The sequence below is a fragment of the Chelonia mydas genome, chromosome 23 (assembly GCF_015237465.2).
Source record: "Chelonia mydas isolate rCheMyd1 chromosome 23, rCheMyd1.pri.v2, whole genome shotgun sequence".
In the NCBI taxonomy this organism is placed as follows: Eukaryota; Metazoa; Chordata; order Testudines; family Cheloniidae; genus Chelonia; species Chelonia mydas.
The window spans coordinates 8,907,359-8,920,202 of NC_051263.2; the positions used below are offsets into that span (position 1 = coordinate 8,907,359).

Here is a 12,844-nt window from a genome sequence, read left to right on the forward strand (position 1 = left end):
TAGATAATAAACTTGTTTTTGTTTTCTCTAAAACCAGTTTGTGGAATTCATAACGGGGGGCAAAACGCTGTGCGGATCCTCTGCACTGAGGGGCGTGGCAAATTTCATGATGTACAGGTTTCTGTGCAGTGCAAGACAATACTATTTGGGGTTTGCACCCCAGAGGGGGTGTGCACTTAAGTGCTGGGCAAATCCCTAGCTGAATCTTTCCATGCAGAGCTGATTTCAATGTCTGTGTCTTTCTGCAGGTGGAGCGCGTCCCTAGCTGTGTGCACGCTGGAGGAGGCTTGAGGGCCTGGCTCAGCAGGGCAGTGTAAGGGAGCCTAGGCTGGTAGAACAGGCAGGCTCAGTGGACCCCAATATGTCAGGTACCCTTGGGGGGGGAGGGAGGGGTAGCCCAACACAGCTGTGACTGCAAGAAAAGCCCCTGATGGCAGCATTTGAGAAACCGGGTACTAGGCACTGGTGGGGCCTCCACTGGAGGACTGGATCCAGTTCTCTGCGCCTCACTTCAGGAAAGATGTGAACAAACTGGAGAGAGTCCAGAGGAGAGCAACAAAAATGACAAAAGGTTTAGAAAACCTGAGCAGTGAGGAGAGGTGAAAACCTGGGCATGTTTAGTGTTGAGAAAAGACTGAAAGGGGACCTGAGAAGAGTCTTCAGATACGTTCAGGGTTGTTATAAAGAGGACAGGGATCAATTGTTCTCCACGTCCACTGAAGGTAGGACAAGTAATGGGCTTATGCTACAGCAAGGGAGCTTTAGGTTTGATATTATGGAAGACTTAACTCTAAGGGTAGATAAGGCCTCCGTGGGAGGCTGGGGAATCCCTGTCACTGGAGGTTAAGACCAGGTTGGACAAACCTCTGTCAGGGATGGTCTAGGCCTACGCCTAGACCATCCCTGACAGCGCAGGGGGGCTGGATTTGATCTCTTGGGGTCTGTTCCAGACCAGCATTTCTGGGATTCTAGATTAAGGCAACAGCACTGTGCATGATGGGCGGCTCTTCCTGAGCACAGGAGGGCAGCATGGGAGACCACATGAAGAGGGGCATGGGAACAGAGGCAGAGGTTGACAGTGGGATGAGAGGTTACATTTGGAAAGGAGGGCAGGGCAACATGGCCTGACAGGTGAAGGCAGGGAGCTTGTGGGGTGGAGGGTGAGGCAAATAGGCCAAAGCTGGTAATCCGGCAATTATTTCCTGTTAGGAAATGCAGCGAGAGGAAGTGTTTTCTAGAGCACATGGGCTCTGGCCCAGCTTCACCAGTGTCTCCTCTTAGAGCCTTCGGCAAGACACTCCAGCTCTGTAGCCCGGCCAGCTTTAACTGAGGAGTGACAGTCCTAAACTCCCCTGGGATTAGCAAAGGCACCAGTCCCTCCACTTGGGCAACAAAAATGGATCAAGAAGCTTCTGAGCCAGGATTCCTGCCGCAGAGAGCAGAGGCCACAGGTCCAGCTGCGCCCCAGACTGCCTGTGCTATGGCACTCGTGTTCCTTTGGCTGGCAAGGGCTCAGTTTCCCCACTCATCAGGGGCATTAGAGCTGCTCTGAAGCCCACAGAGCTTCTGGGCATGGCTGAGAGAAAAGCAGCATGAGCACATGCCTGCCCGCTGCTGTGGGTGCATCTGAGGACAAGAGACAGCTCCTCCGAGCCCCTCCTGCAGGACCCTTTGCCCTGCTGCAGACACTCAAGGGCTTCCCTGCAAGTTAGTTCCTTTTCCAGCTCCATTCACTGCTGCAGACGTGGGGTGAGTTGGCGTTTGACATGCCAGCCTCCAAAATGGCATCTCCCTCTTCAAACAACCTCCCTGAGCATGATGTGAATGGCACGTTCTCCAGGGCTCCACAGTCCTGAGATCTGCCCCCCGGGACGTCGGCTCTTCAGAGGGATGCCTGTGGGGGCAGAACTGTTTTTTCTATATTTTTCAATTTATGTTCTTTCAGGCACGTGCGCTAGACTCCTGGAGCCTGGCTAGGGTTCCGGGATGCCTGGGAAGCAGCAGCAGCTAGCTGCTCATTTAATAATGGCAGAAGGTCTCATTTAATAATGGCAGAAGACCTGGGCCCCAGCACCAAGGCTATGAATTGAAATCAGCAGCTAAAACAATGCCCTCTCCTCCACGCTCCCTTGGCAAAGGCAGCTGCACTCAGCAGCGCACTGAGCACCGAACGCCAACAGTGGGCTTGCAGGGGAGACAGGCATGGGTGGGGGTGGGAATGAGGTCTGTATGGAGTAAAGAGCCGTCACAGCATGGAGCTTCAGGCCACAGTGGCAACGCAGGGGCAGGCTGCCCACCTGTCTCACATGCAGCAACCCGGTGCTGAAATAACAGAGGCCAGCAGCTGCAGCCAAGCTCCTTAGAAGTCACCTGCCACACACCACTGTTAGGCTTATGCTCAAGCCAGTGTCCCTAAAGCAGGCCAATGCATCTGCCCCGCAGATGGCTGTGATCAAACCGCTCGGCAATCAAGGAGAGCGACCAGCGTCCAAGGCGCAGCACAGCCCCTAACCAATTCCCTTGGTTCAAACGGAGCAGCAGGGAGGCCAGGGCAGGGCTCATCCCACCTGTTACCCACCCGTGGGTACTCTGAACACAGCTCTGCTCACGGCAAAAGAGGCCCGGTCTCCTCAGGCAGTCACATCCACTGACTGCACTGCCTTGGACTCCTGCCAGCCCCGCAGAGCCAACACAACAAACCAGCAAAGCCAGCGTGCCTCTTGGAGGGCAGGCAGGGTTGGCATGGCTGCAGCTAGAGAACACACCTCTGCCCTGGCATCACCTTCACCCAGCTAGCAGGGGGCTCCCGGAGGCCGCTCAGCCTGTTCAGACAGACCTGCTTGCTGCAAAGTGATTTTTGAAAACAGGGTTCTGGGTGCTAAAATTAAAAATGTCGTTCCTGCCACTGATAACATGCCAGTCACCTGGCTTGACCCATTTCTGGGAGGTGTTCAGATGGGAGGAGGTCTGAGAACATTAGCTAATTCTGGCTTGCATAAGGAATGGGACAGCTTTAAAATGTTCTCTGTATTATCTATCTTACCACAACTTAGTGGCGCGACCTCATTTGGACGCTGTGTGGTCATCCCATTTTAGAGGACAGTGCAGAACTAGTGGGGAACAGAGAATGATCTATGCCTGGAAAACTCTCAAATGAAGATACCAAAAAAACCCCCAGATTGTAACCTTGGAGGAGACAAGATAAACGTCTATAAAACAGTGACAGGTCCTGGAGAAGGTGCCTCCGGTTCTTTCTGCCTCCTAATACAAGAACAAAGGGACCTTCCATTGAACTACAAAGCGGCGCATTCAAAACCAACACAAGGAAATAATTTTTCACACAACGTGTAATTAAACTGTGAAACTTATTGCCACAGGAAACCACTGAGGCGAAGAACTTAAGATTCAAAAAGGGACTGGACATTTATGGGAATTAACAAAAAAACCCATACATGTGGGAGAGATATTAAACCTTGGCTTCAGAGTTTAGAGACCAGGATGAGACCTGATGAGGAGAGGAGATTATTCCACCTCTGCTACTAGGGGTTCTCACACCTTTCTCTGAAGCAGCTGATGCTGGTGGCCGGGCTAGATGGGGCTCAGTTCGGATCCAGTCTGGCAATTCCTATGTTCCTAGAGGAGCCTGCATCCAGGGCAGATGTGCAGAGAGATGAAAGAGAAGAGGGCAAGGTTTAACTTAACACCCATATGAATTTATTCAATCCAGAGTCCATAGTAGAGTGCAATGATGAGAAATGGGACGTGTTCGGATAATCAGCTCTCTTTATGAAACAGAGACACAACTCTGAGAAACTCCTTAATGTCCTAAACACCTGCACAATGGAACGGCGCTCACAATGATTACTGGATGAGTTTGACTTTAAATACAGAGATACGGGGGTTCTCTCCCATGGATACAGCACATCACATGAATGTCACCAAATTCTCAATCCCCACCCACCCCAAAGTTACTGGAATAGAAAATAAAAAGCTTTGGAGCCAGAGGACCACAGCAGCTCCCCCCCTTCGCTTTCTGTCCAGTATCCACGGGGCTTTTTTTTAAAAATTAAAGTGAGAGCAGGTTAGTCCTTTTTCTTGTCCTCTGCTGTTTTCTCCGTCTGGGCCCTAGGGGAGCCATCGGCCACGTCTTCCATTACTGGTGCAGGGGAGCCATCAGCCAGGCCCTCCTTTATCACCCCCGGGGTGCTCGTTGCCTCCCCATCGGGTAGCAGTGCAGGGGCACAGTCCGCCGAAGTGGTACCTTGTGTTAGCTGAGGGACTTGGCCCTCCCCACTTATCCCGAACTCGTTGACACGCGTCAGATCCACCCGGTAGATCCAGCGCTGATAGAGGTAAATGAAGAAGACGACATCTGTGGGAGGAGAGCAGAGCGAGCGTAAACAGCAGGCAAACCCCAGGCCAGATGCACACATCTGAACTGCCCAGTTCTTGGTCCCCCATGGCCTATAAGTGCCTGGTGAGCTGCTTGGCAAGAGAGCCCCAGGCACGAGTGACAGCATAGCTCAGCTGCAGCCCACAAGGGAAATGCTGAGGCCCTGGGGCAGAAAGCTTTTTTTTCCTCATGCTGCATGGGGAACTCACAGGCCAGCCATCACTGGACTCCTGGAAGGCTCAGTGGGAGAAGTGCCATGCAGCTGCAATAAGCCGAAAGAAGCGGGGTCTTGAGTGCTGGGATCAGACACCGGTAGGGTCCCAGCTAAGCCTGGGCGATCCCCACACTGGCTGCGGAGACACACTGACATGCTACACCCCCATCCCCAAGTAGCACAGCACGCCCCATGCCTCTCCGACACAGTCGTAAAGGAGACGCACTGCCATCCTTACACATGATGGCGGGGGATGGGAGAGGCTGGCATTGAGCCCCTTACCGTCTCGGAGGCAGCCTATCCTGTACATCATGGGCATTTTGATCACAAAGGCAAAGAGGTCGTCGATGAAGGTGTTGAGTGCTTTGTAGGTGAGCATCCTCCAGGGCAGATGGGCTACTGACTTCAGTTTGTAGTTTATGAACAGCTGCGGAGTCATCGTAATAAAACCTGGGGAGAAAGAGAGAGCAGTCAGGTGGTGGGCCACGAGGCTAACACCCGCCAAGGAATGTACGGTGCATGTCTGGGACAGGCTGGACGCCAGCAGAGCAGCTGGCCCAGGCCATGGAGTTAAATCCTGGCAGAAATGAGGGCAACCCTTGTGCACAGCAGCTCTGCCATAAAGCTCTATAGAGTTCACCACACAGAGTCCCAAGAATAAATAGCCGAGGCAGAGGCGGGGAGGAGAGACCTTCTCAGCTATCTGAAATGACAGAGTCACATTTTTAGCAGCGAGAGCAATCAGCCATTGAACAAGTTACTGCCGGACGGGGTGCATTCCTCTTGACTTGAACCCAGGCTGGTGTGCGCTAGTCCAAATGCTAGCTGCTAGGCTGGACAGGATTCTCTGGCCTGCGCTGGGCAGGTGATCAGACTGGATGAGCAGAGTGGTTCCTTATGGCCTTAAAATCTATTAAATACAAGAAGGCTGCTCAAAGCAGCAGGCTCCTGCAAGGAAGAAGGCTCCTGATCCAGTAGTGGTGAGATTACATGAAGGGCCGGAGGCAGCCGATGCTAAGAGCAGGACAGTGGGAGCCAGAGAGGAGGAGGGAGGCAGGCTGCCACAAGCCCAAGGAGTGCTTTAAAAGAAAGACCAGTTGGCCTGGAATCTGAAAGGAACAGGGAGCAATAGCTTTGGGAGGCTGGTCAGCAGCAAAGCAAGTGAAAACAAAGGGAGTTTGGTTTTCAATGCAGGTCGGGTGTTCTGTGGGTAAATTGCAACATGTTAGCTAAGGGAGGTCACGTTAGCCTTGCAGACCGGAGGCTGCAGGTCAGGGTGGAGTGATTTGAATCACCTATCAGGAAACCTTGATTTAAATCACTGATTTTAATCTTGCTTTGCATTGGCACTGTTTAGTTCTTTTCCTAAAGAACGGTCGATTCTCACTGGTTGGTAACAATTAAAACATGTTGATTTGCAACTAACTATACAGCCTTTACATTCCATTGATGTTTCTATTGGCTAACCCGAAAGATACAACATACCTATACACATTCTAACCAGTTATATAGCTTAACATACATTTATTTAGATTCTTAATTTTTATTCTATTCTGTGAGAAAATGGTGAACGACGTTTCTTATTTACTACAGGATTAAGTTTTACTTGTGATTTATCTCAAGTTGCATTTGCATGGACACTGAAATCCAATTAAAAATGCAAAAAAAAAAATCCCAGCATTTAAAGATTGTTTCAGTAGTTAAATAAAACTACCTTACATGTACTGGATATATAAGGGGGAAAAATAAGTTTACCAAATGTGTTATGTATTTAAAACTGATTTACTGAAGAAAGGAAGTATTATCTGTAGCTAGTAAATTTAACCAATTTCTGGTCACTATGGCCTTCAAGACTTTAGAACTAACAGATCTCATCCTCTCACCTTGGTTTTATTCATCGACTGGAAGAGGAAAACAAGATTTCCTGCTTTTCAACTCCCAATCGGTTTCTCAACTCTGAATTAACCAGTTGAATAAATGGAGACAAAGGAAAACTCTCTCTCTGCACTTACAGAGGTGACCACTGCTGTCAAAATCACTTCAGTAAACTCAGGGTCCAGGCACTTAGCCAGGGACTTCCACCATTTCAGTGGCTTGACTTTCTTTAAAACTTTGGCAGCGCATACAAACTGATTATTATTTAATTTTAGTGATTTTAATAGATTATAGTAGGTTTAGTCCTTAATGCAGGCTGTCAGAATTGCACATTGAATTTTAAATAGTGTTGGTTTTAAGAAGAAAGATGTTTTGTATTTAAATAAAAAATCGAATTGAAAATCTGATTTTTTTTAAAAATCAGATTTTAGCCCCTGCTGCAGGAGGGACAGCCAGAGGCCTCCTCACAGGCTCCATCTGAAACCAGCAGCTGTCGTGGACTGCGAAGGCTCCACGGTGGCAGCATAATGGGGAACGTGCAGGGCCTAGTGACGAATGCAGACATGGCCTTAGTGTGAATGCTCTGCTCTGGAGCAGAAAATGAACAGCTGAAGTCACTGGAAGAGAAAGGAAGCTCAGCTGGATACAGCAGGTTCTTTCAAGTGTTCAGGGAACTTTTTCCAATGGGAACAACCCACACGTTGCCCAGAGGGGGAAGACGGCATCAAGAAAAACTAGAAGATGTGGGAAAAATCAATCGGGAACTTGAACCTTCCTTTCACATTCCCTCCCCCTGCAGATGGTCTCTGTCCTAGACACAGAACGAAGACAGAGGACTTACCTATATGTCAAGCCAGGACATGCAACTACAGCACACCAGCTTTGCACATAGTAAACTCACCACACTGTCACTGCTACAGCTGCTTCAGAGTGCAGTGTGCTAAGCTGCATTCTGGCACTTTCACTGTGCTATAGTAATGAGCACATGGGACTCTTGTGTGCAGCAAGCTGGTGCCTTGCAGATTCCTCCCTCGCTTGCCATACACCAACTGGCTGTGTGGACAAGGCCTAAGCCCCAGAGCAGTCAGCAGCCCAGCCGCTGAAAGGCAAACATCAAGAAAAACAAAGGGGCCAGAAGTCTTGAGCAATGGCTCCATCTTGAGACGCTTGGGCCCAGATAAAGGAAACAGGGAGCACTGTACGAAGTCATGTTGCACTGGGGAATACTGGGTAATCTGAGGAATGCTGGGGAACTCCCACTGATAACTGCCAATGGGGGAAAAACAACACACAGCCCCAAATCCCCTCCTGGCCCTAGGAAACGAGCTGAAGCTGGGGCGGGGATTATGCAGGTGAGCACGTAGGTGAGTTTCTCTGAGACCCAGGCTGCTTGTCTACACTACAAACGTGTTGCTGGGAGAGCTTCGCTGGCAGAGCCCCCATGTGGGGACAGCGTAATCCACCAGGAGGAGTTCTGCCAGCATAGCTAAACAGCTCCGCCACCAGAAGCACTTGCGTGTCAGTGTATTTGTGTTAACACCAAGGGTTTTGCCGGCATAGCTACGCTGGCTAGGGAATGTGAGTTTCTCCACCCTCCGAGGGAACAGAGCTCTGCTGGCAAAACTTTGCAGTGTAGACTAAGCCTACGTGAGGATGACACACTGCAATCTTGGGAACAGCTTCTATGATCACAGCCTGCTTGGATTCCATCAGTTCATTTAAGCAGAAGCGGTTCCACCCGAGTTCAAACTAGCAAGGCTGGACTTTGACCTACACAGAAAAGGCAGTTGCCCAGCAATTCACCAGCACGCACTGCCAACGTGCAGGATACGGCAGGAAACAGAACCTCTCTGAAACAGAAGCTGAAGATTAACAGAGTCTGAAGTTGCTACAGTAGCTCCCCCAAGAGCAGGAAATATGGCCAGGAACAGACTAGAAGTGTTACTAAGTGAGAGACAGTGCAACCTAATCACTGCAGCCGAAGCCCAAGGGGAATGTCAATACCCAGAGTGGGAAAGGAAACTGGAGGTGCCTATACAGAATACCGCATGGCTGCAGCTGGGGGAAAGAGCATGTTTCCAAGTTGGTGTTAGGAGACAGGAACGAAGAAACAAGGGGACTGCACCCATCTGCTCTGGATCATGAGACACAGCATGGGAGTGTGCATGAGAGACAGACATGGAACATAAGAACGACCCTACTGGGTCAGACCAAAGGTCCATCTAGCCCAGTATCCTGTCTTCTGGCAGTGGCCAATGGCAAGTACCCCAGAGGGAATGAACAGAACAGGTAATCATCAACTGATCCATCCCGTCACCCATTCTCAGCTTCTGGCAAAGAAGCTAGGACGCCATCTCTGCCCACCCTAGCTAATAGCCATTGATAGACCAATCCTCCATGAATTTATCTAGTTCTTTTTTGAGCTGTTATAGTCTTGGCCTTCACAACATCCTCTGGCAAAGAGTTCCATAGGTTGACTGTGCATTGTATGAAGAAATATTTCCTTTAGTTTGTTTGTTTTAAACCTGCTGCCTATTAATTTCATTTGGTGACCCCTAGTTCTTGTGTTATAAGAAGTAAATAACACTTCCTTATTTAATGTCTCCACACCCGTCATGATTTTATAGATCTCGATCACATCCCCCCCTTAGTCATTTCTTTTCCAAGCTGAAAACTCCCAGTCTTATTAATCTCACCTCATATGGAAGCTGTTCCATACCCCTAATCATTTTTGTTGCCCTTTTCTGTACACCTTTTCTAATTCCAATACATCTTTTTTAAGATGAAGTCATCACATCTGCACACAGTATTCAATATGTGGATGTACCATGGATTTATATAGAGGCAATATGATATTTTCTATCTTATAATCTATCCCTTTCTTAATGATTCCCAAACAGCAGATGTGAAGCCAGGCCCTTTGCATGGGATATCAGGAGCTGGAGGGCTCCTTACTGGTAAGTGCAACTCCGTACCTCTTCTCTCCACTGAAAGCTCATCCTAATTCCAGCCAGACACACGTGATCTGCCTCTAACGTGTGCACAGATTTATCCACGGCCTCCCCCGAGTGTGGGCAGACCCCGAAGCTGGGCGCGAGAGGTCGGGAGGGGGTCAGGAGGCCTCAGACGGGGCCCAGCGACTCCAGCAAACTCATGCAACCAGAACGCTGCCTTGTGGGCGCTACTCACCAAATGTCAGAAGGAAGCCATAGAGCATGCTCAGGACCCACGAGTACCAGCCTTTGTGCTCCATGTACAGCAAGCTGTACACAGCATAGCAGCCGAGCAAGGGGAAGAGAATCCATGAGAGATACCGGAACGCCATCTGGGGAAGCAAGATTCAAAGGTGACTGGTCAGCTGGGAGCCGCACAGAATCCTGCTCAGGATCAGAGCGGGGGGCCCTGAGGGTACAGGGGCCAGCTAGTCACATACCCACCTCTTTGCAGGCCTGCTGCCTTGCTGGCTCTCAAGCCCCGGCTTCACAGTGGGGGACTCTCGCTAGAAGGGGGTTTCTGAACAATGCATGGGGTCACAAGGTGCTAGACACATCCCTTCTCACTCACTCGCTACCGCACCACAGCAGGGCTGGAAGCAGGGTCACCATCCTTTTTCCCTTCCGCCATCACAGCCACCAAGGAGTGAGTGTCCTCCATGGCCCCTTGAACACACTTGTCACTCCCGGGGCTGCATCTCTCAAAGACGTGGGGCTTAGTAGAGCTACCAGGGGGTCTCAAACTGGGGGTCACAAGGTAACCACTGACAGCTCTTAGCCCCCATTAAATTACACCCCCATTTTAAATGGGGGCGGGGGGGAAGAATCACATTCAGAGGCTTGCTGTGTGAAAGGGGTCACCAATACAAAAAGGTGTAAAGCCACTGAGCTACACCCACACACTGCCTCCCTGGCTCCGGGGATCAGACCAGCAGAGTGGCCAAGAAAAGCAGGGCACCCTTTAGCAGTTCATGACTATGACATTTTCCTGAGATTACCAGCTGCATGAGGGTGGGGCTGCACCAACACACACATGTGGCTTAACGACATCTATGCCCTAACACCTGCAGTCATGCCAGAAGGAAAAGATTGAAGGGTGAAACTTGGGGCTGCAGGGCCTAGTGTGGACACTGGGCCATGCATTGAGCTGATGGAGGGGATACCGTGGCTGCAGACAGGCAAATGGAGGGCATGCATCACTCAAGCAGCTGCCAGAAGTCAGAGAAGAGATAGACCAAGGGGAGTAGCGAACTGGACACATGAAGACCCACACGCACATCCAACGGAGAGGAGGAACAGAACTCAAGGCAAACAAGCCAACAACTAGAAGGTGCTGTGGGTTCAGCTCTCTTGCAGATCACAGTGCAGCCCAGGTTAGCAAGGTGCTGTGTCCTGCTGGGAGAATAGCAGTTTCCCAAGGAATAAGCTAGAAGGGATGACCAGGGAAACGCTATCCAGGGCACCTCCTCTCTTTTGGGAGCAGGATCCTAATGCAGGGTATACCTGGGTCCCCTTTCCCAAGTCAGGGGGTCCCATGTCCAATGGCATAGGAATCTAACCCACACTACCCTGGGCCCCCACCTCCCAGAGGGATCCTACCATGCGCTGAAGGAAATCCTCTGCTATGCATTGGACTTACATCATCGTAGACTTTGGTAGACGATTCTATATACGTTGATTTGTCTTTGAAGGTTAAACGTGGAAAAATCCCAGCGACTTTGTTGTCTCGATCCAGCTGTTTATTGACAAGAGCAGGAGTTACAGGGGAGGCAGTACATAATAAAGGCCACCAACCTGTCCCCAAGAGGGACCCTCCTGAAAAGGCAGCCTAGCTGGGAGGGGAGGCTCCACATGATCACTAAGGGATAGTGTCTATTGTCCACACAGCAGACTACGTAGCTCCCTCCCCCACAAGGCCTTGTGTATCAAGGCCTATCACGAGGGCAAATTATTAAGCCACGGAATGGTTCCAGCACAACCTAGTGCATCAAAAACTACCTTCACATATCAGACCTGGATGGGTCTTGGAGGATGGACACACCAGTTATGTGTGAAATACCCTGCGCTCCTGAATCAATCCTTTCGGTCATCAAATGCTCGTGTGCAGAGACCAGATGCACCACCTGCCTTGTGCAAGTGCAGCGTAGACGAGGATCAGTGTGTCTAGCAGTGATGCCCTAGACAGAGAACGCTGAAGATAACTACTTTGATGAATAAGTGTTTTCAGTCCTACATGTCAAGGCTAACTTCCCTAGGATGACCAAAGATCAGTGTCTTTTTATGGAAGCAATGTATCCCTGTGTTAAAGTGTAATTAAAACACACTGATTTTTAAGCATTTTCTTGAATCTCTCTCTACAAAATTGTTCACAGTTTGTCATGTTTGGCACCACTGGGTTTGTGGGAGAACAGGCTTTCGAATGTTACTCAACTCAACCCATTTCCGACGACACTGTATTATCAACATTTCCACTGATGGTAGGACCTGGAGCTGGGTGGCAGCAAGTCGCCGGCCACGGGGCAGAGTGACATCGCTGAAATGATGATTCTGTAGATTTTTACCTCCCAGACCTTTCTATCACTAGCTTGCCCACGGGATGCAGTTTTACTACTCCCAGACTAAACAGGAGATGAAGACAGGCCTGCTGCTTTGAATAACTGTATTGTTTATGTCATGTCTGCAATCCACGGGCAGTTTTCATCAGCACACAACTGTTCCAGACAGACCCCCATCTCTCCAGGTTGCAGGGCCACCGTAATGAATAAGTCACCAGGAGTGATCAGAACCGTCACACTGTGAGCAGAGCGCAGAACAGAACCCAAGTTGCCAAAGTCCCACTGCAGTGCTGGGGTGAAATCTATTCATGCAATCCCTCAGCTACGATCCTTGGATGCATGATGCCTACTGGAACCCGGAGAGATTCCTCAGGGAGTGGAGTCCTCTCAACAGCAGCCCGAGGCTCCTAGAGCAGATCAGCAACAGCCGACCCTCGACATCTTCACGGCATGCAGCAACACTCACCTCTTCTCCACATCATTTCCCAAAGGGCTACAAAGGAAGCAACTTCAATGGCCCACTCAGAAATCATAGCCCAGAAGTGTGGAGCAAACAGGGACGGATCTCACACTCACTCGCTTCCTGCTTACACTGGCAAGGTGGAGAATTGGGTCTCCTACACACGGCATCCCTTCAGTCTAGTGCATATGTGGCCCACAATGTATTACTTGGGCCGCAGGGGCCGGGTGGCAGGGCAGCAGCAGCTCCGGACCCCCAACCCTGTGGGGCCCACACGGCTGCCCCAGACCCTGGACTCCCACCACATGGGATGGGCCGGCAGCCCCGACTCCTCCCCATAAGGCAGCGGAGAAC

At 50.3% G+C, this 12,844-nt stretch overlaps 1 protein-coding gene across 3 annotated transcripts in view; it reads right to left on the bottom strand.

Annotated features, from left to right (window-relative positions):
- Positions 1-3,691: 3,691 nt before the first annotated feature.
- CLPTM1 (CLPTM1 regulator of GABA type A receptor forward trafficking) overlaps positions 3,692-12,844 on the bottom strand; it is a 46,060-nt gene continuing 36,907 nt past the window's right edge. For 2 of the 3 annotated variants that reach the window (XM_037884343.2, XM_037884344.2), the window contains exons 11-14: positions 11,115-11,210; positions 9,672-9,807; positions 4,890-5,057; positions 3,692-4,372 (exon numbers count right to left, since the gene is read on the bottom strand). In XM_037884343.2, coding sequence (XP_037740271.1) covers positions 4,083-4,372; positions 4,890-5,057; positions 9,672-9,807; positions 11,115-11,210 — 690 coding nt within the window. In that variant the 3' untranslated portion in view covers positions 3,692-4,082. The remainder of the gene's footprint in view (positions 4,373-4,889; positions 5,058-9,671; positions 9,808-11,114; positions 11,211-12,844) is intronic. The other variant, XM_043534835.1, reaches the window with a different exon arrangement.